The following is a 6,000-nucleotide window of genomic DNA, read 5'->3' on the forward strand; positions in this document are numbered from 1 at the left end:
AATTGTGGATGGATGGGCGGACTTCCGGACGGACAGGGGCGACGACAATATACGTCCACATGAAAATGTTGGCACATAAAAAGGTAAGATAGATGCACCTCGATATTTTCTATGTTTAATTCCCGTATCGGTCTTAAGTTCATGTCAGTAATATTCCTCAATCATTACTGTCTTTGTACGATAGAAAATGAAATAGGCCTACTTGTAGTTCATAATGTCTAAACATCATTTACATTCTTTATAAAATATTATTTTAGAATTCATAGATAGCTAAAATCACTTGTCAAAAGGCATGGCAATCGAAATCCACGTAATATCAGTTCTTGTTTGTTATTCGCCCACGTTTTAAGTTTTGGCACCAAAATTAACCATATTACTATTTTTGTAGTATGAAATGCGTATTCAGACTCTTGGTGCATTATATGGTAATCAAAGCTTAGTATTTTCATGAGAAACCATGGGATAATGCCGTTATCGCCGAGAATTTCAAAAAGGGAGTCCTGGCAAAAGTTATGGATTGTTAACTGGTGTTTATTAATAGCTAATAATTGGGAGTGCTTTTGGGTTTGGTAGCTGTTGGACTGTTAGTGTGTTTGGCACATTTAGTTGCTCAGTGAATGTTTCTTTGGGTTCGAAATTATTATTAAAATAGCATGATGACGACCACCTACATTGTACGTGACCAATTCTTACGAAAGAAAATGATAACCAATTAAAATATTGTGTATTGACATCGGTACATACCTAATTAATGGGAAATTGGGAAGTAAATACGAAGTAAACATGAACAAATTTCTGACAACTTTTTTGGAAATAAAATACGCAGTTCGGAGAGGGGTTACGGAGAATTGAGTAGGGCACTCAAATACACACCTATATTGGGATTTAGGTGAGTGGTGGAGCGTGAGAGCGACGTGAAGGCCTGGAAAGTCTATTAGTGTAGAAAATTATACATCATTTCCGTTATGCATTAAGGACTAATTCCATATGTGAATTATATCTGTCTTTGATAACCAATTTTGTTTTATATTTGGATGTTGTAGACAAATATTATGTAACCCAAATTTGAAAATTCCAATAGACAGTGAATGGTTGTACACCTAGTATTTCCTGTGATCGTAGAGACTTGAAATTTGCCGAGTGTGTTCAGGGTCACTAATTATGAACTCACACAAAATTTGAGACAAATAGGTCAATAACTTTTGATTTTACACAAATTTTCTTTAACAGTTTGAATGCGTACCTTGGTGGCCTCTTTAACATTTTTAATGCATGAGACAATGTGGTACCTTATCCCAATGGTCTCTTTATCAATTCTTATGAACGAGACCACATCGTACCTTGGTGGTCTCTTTAACATTTTTAATGCATGAGACCATATAGCATCTTGATGGTCTTTTTAACAGTTTTAATTTTTAATTATGTGAGACCAAGTCATACAATACACATGATCATTTTTAACCGTTTTAATCATATAAAACCATATCGTATAATACACAAGACTTGGTGACGTCTTTATCAGTTTTGATGAACGAAACCATACCGTATGATACACAAGACTCTATGATGTTCCTTTTAACAGTTTTAATGCTTGAGACCATATCGTATAATACACAGGTACTTAGTGATGTCATTAGCAGCTTTAATTACACGATGGGCTTTGCTCCTTCATCTCTAGCAGACGACCGGCGCCGACACCTACAACTTGAAATTTTTTTGGGAATGAAATGAAATGGGGTTTAACGTCCTGCTTTTCTGCCTAGGTAGGGCTAATGAAGACCCTTTTTCGGGCATTAAAAATGTTATAGAGACAACCAAGGTACGCCTTCAAACTGTTAAATCAAAAGTTATTGACCTATTTGTCTGAAATTTGGTGTGAGTTCATAATTAATGACCCTGTACACCCTCAGCCAATTTCAAGTCTCTGCGATCAAGGGAAGTACTAGCTGTACGAAAGTGCATTAGATGGTCGCATATAATTAAAACTGTTAAAGGGACCATCAAGGTGCTATATCATGGTCTCTACGATCACAGGAAGTACTAGGTGTATGAAAGTGCATTAGCGACATATGGTCTCATATATTACAAAGGCTATGTAGGTACTATATTATGGTCTCATGTATTAAAATGTTATAGAGAGCACCAAGGTACGCATTCAAACTGTTCAAGAAAAGTTACTGACCGATTCGCCTGAAATTTGGTGTGATATCACAATTAGACACCCTGAACACCCTCAGCAAATTCCAAGTCTCTAGTGACTCTACAACCACGGAAAGTACTAGGTGTATAAAAGTGCATTAGCGCCCAGTTTTAGTTTAATTCAAATTTATAAAAAATATTTTTTGCATTGCTACACTTACAGTCTGTTGCGGGTGATACTAAGACTCAAAAATTGCTTGCCATTCCTTTAATTTTTAATTAAAATGGTTAAAACTGTGTGAAATACCTAGAATGGTCATCCCATTGCTTTCTGTCTTGTGAGAACTAAGTTCAGATCAAGCTATATAGGTTTTCTCCCTTGAAAAATCATGTTGTTTTGACATCTTGGTACTGAAAACAGCCATGTTTGGCTTAGTTATCTGGGAAGAGCCTAAGCTCCCAAAATAAAAAGATGACCCATATTAATTAATAGCACATTTATTTTTTTCAAAAGTATTGAACAATCAAACTATACACTAAGTTTCATTGCTCTCTATCAAATAGAATCAAGATTATCTTGTCCAAAAGCATTGACCAATGAAATTGATTAGCTCTGCTTAGCTTCAGCTCGAAATGTTAATCATTGAACTCAGTGAAGACATTCACCTAATGAACATCTACATCATGTTTAAACATTCTACCTAAATTAAAAGCAGAGTTGTTATGTTCCAAAGTCTTGACCAATCAAATTGCTTATCACTCTTTAGCCTAAGCAGAACATTCTCACCATTGTACTTAGACAAAGGTAATGATGTAATGAATCTATATTCAGAGTTTCATCGCTCTCACTTCATTATATCCAAAGTTATCAAGCCCCAAAGCATCAACCAATCAGATTGCTTATCTCTGCTTACTGTAAGCATACATTGTTCATCATCGAACTCCATCAAGGCATTCATCTAATGAAAGCCTACACCAAGTTTGAACATTCTACATTAATTAGAATGAGAGTTATTGTGTTCCAACATCTCGACCAATCAAATTGCTTATTGCTCTGCTTACCCTGAGCAGAAAATGCTCATTATCGAACGTAGTCAAGGTATTGATGTAATGAAACTATACACCAAGTTTCATCACTCTCACTTAATTAGAACTAAAGTTATCGTGTCCCAAAGCACCAACCAATCAAATTGCTTATCTCTGCTTACCCTAAGCAGATAATGCCCATCTTCGAACTCCATCAAGGCATTGACCCAATAAACACCTACACCAAGTTTGAACATTCTAGATCAATTAGAAATAGAGTTATTGTGTACCAAAAAGTATGACGGACAGACAGACGGATGAACCCATTTTAATAGTCCCCTGCTTTCTTCAAAAGGCGGGGGACAAAAATGCATTATGTAAGATTTAGATAATGAGCTAACAGTTTAAATATAAGAGTTTAAAATTAGATAATGAAAAAGGAATATATTAACCCTTCAGTCCAATTACATAATTCTGAGCAAAGTTATAAATGTTGGAAGTTTTGATAAGAAAAGTGCTGTCTTGATTTCCATTGCTACCATTTTTACGATAATAAACAAAGTCTTGATTATCCATTTTTAAATTTGATTATTAAATGGTGATCGTATTCACTCCATTAAAAATCGTGACCATCCGATGCGCTAGAGAGTTGATTATGTACTGGTCATGGTCTCTAACTGGTCAGATAAAATTTATCTAATTTTGGTAAATATCAATGATGTAACGAACAGTGAGGAATATTAAAATACTGTTAACCAAAAAATAGTGCTGTTGTAAACATGCATATTTATTTTGCCTTTAGAAACAGCTCTGACACAAATCAAAAACTAGAACTGTGATGATGAGTTTCCCTTGTGCCTGCACCCTTTAGCAGACATCACTTACCGAACTAATGATACATTTTAACAGATTCCCATACATGTTAAAAAATGGACGCAAAATAGCCATTTATCAATTCATATCGAAGTGTGAAAACCTTACAAAGTGACTAATGATAAATCGGCCATCTCTCGGCAATGGATAAAGTTAGAGATTATTCTGTGATATCTGCCTGATCGTATATTTACATACAATTAGTCTATTTCTCGGCAAAGGACAAAGTTAAAAATTATTTTATGATACGAACATGGTCGGATATCTACATACTATTAGCTAAAGGAAGTTAGTAAATAGTAATAGTAATGGGTAACGAATAACAATCTTTAGAAAAAATATTTGTTTTAAAGGAAATAAAATTTTAAAAAAGTTTCTTTTTTCGAAATCGCGTCACTTCCAGAATACTGGAAATTTTGGATTGATTGGATTTAATGGCGGTTTGTATCGGGTATCAAATGGTAAAATGTCTATTAAACTATTAATAAATGTGTTGTGGGCAAAACAATGTAAAAGGTTACTCTTGAACGATTGCCTATTTCTTGACAATGATCAAGTTTGAAACTATCTTTTGATGTATATATGTATATATTTTTTGCCACAATGACATCATTTTCAGTGACCAATTGGTTACATCTAAGGAATATTCACACAATGGTGCAAATTTTTATGACAATCGAACAACCATTTATTCTTTTATGGGCATAAAAACTTGAAAAGTGATTCCCACAAAATTGCCTATTTCCCGAAAATGTCAAAAATTCAAAATCAATTATGGATTTTCGTTTGTTATTGTTATAATTTATACCTACCTGTACTAACAGTGTCTTTTAAGAGACATTATTTAAGGATTAGGTATGTCTATTGCAGATCTTTCTTTAGGCTCAAATGTTATATAAAGGTCAGAAATCAATATTCAAAGGGATGAAAATTCCAGGTATGCCACAAAGTTGTAGGCATTTTAATTAAAAAATGAAGAAATGACAAGCAATTTTCGAGTCGGAGTATCACCTGGAACAGACACTCAACTGTGACTGTGAGACGGTAGAGCTTCTTTGGTCCCGTTGACACCCCTCGCCCCCCCCCCCATGCCAACGCCCCTTTCCCCTCTGGTGATTTATCTCAACGTTTTTGTAAATTCTATATTATATGACATGTTCACAGTTCTGCGTGATGAAGACAGACTTCACAGTGTCACTGTCAGTGAGTAAATAAATAATGCTTTCAAAAATAAAATTGCAAACTTACGGCCATCGTGCAGTAGATTAAATCTGCACTATTCCTACTGTTAATTGTCTTTGGATAGCGTTATTATTTATTTTTAAAAGTAACACATTACATTTTAAATTGAAAACTTTCACTTGTCTTATCGTGTTTACATCCGGAAGTTACAACGTGTCCATAATTTTTACGTCTTTATTTTGAAGAATTCTTCATCCGGAGCATTCTGTCCTTTCGGTGTAAACATTCAAATCAATCCGCCACGGAATACCGAGTGAAATATTATACATTTCAAGCTCTGATATGCAATAAATAGTTTGTCCTTGTGTTTTAAAGCAGACCCCGGTCTTAGGGAAATTTAATCCTCACAAAGCATTTAACAGTTTTTATACTTTGACATTATAATTCTTACCGTAGACTGGAAAAATCTATTTATAGTATCAGTATCTGTACCCGGCCGGTCCGGTAGCTCTTGAAAGCGTCAAAGTAAAAGGCTAACCAAATATGACCAAATATCTCTCAATTCTATCCACATACTACCTTATTATTATCGAAAACTGACAGAATTCTTTCAATCTGAGCGAGTTAATTCCTTTAATAAGCGCTGACAGGCTATCGGTGATAAATAAAACGGCTAAACATAGCCTAGATCTATATTTCGTATCATTTTTTTTATACTTTCGATGGCCTACACTACATGAAGATCTGACCAGTTTTACTGAAAGATCGCGTCAGGGGTCG

The 6,000-nt window shown here is 34.6% G+C and overlaps 1 protein-coding gene across 1 annotated transcript in view; it reads right to left on the reverse strand.

Moving 5' to 3' along the window:
- Positions 1-5,418, reverse strand: part of LOC126828077 (GRIP and coiled-coil domain-containing protein 2) — a 38,462-nt gene extending 33,044 nt beyond the window's left edge. Inside the window, exon 1 of the mRNA XM_050557658.2 lies at positions 5,287-5,418. Within this exon, the coding sequence (XP_050413615.2) occupies positions 5,287-5,292 (6 nt within the window). The 5' untranslated portion in view covers positions 5,293-5,418. The remainder of the gene's footprint in view (positions 1-5,286) is intronic.
- Positions 5,419-6,000: the final 582 nt, after the last annotated feature.

Source organism: Patella vulgata, chromosome 1 (assembly GCF_932274485.2).
Source record: "Patella vulgata chromosome 1, xgPatVulg1.2, whole genome shotgun sequence".
Taxonomy (NCBI): domain Eukaryota; kingdom Metazoa; phylum Mollusca; class Gastropoda; family Patellidae; genus Patella; species Patella vulgata.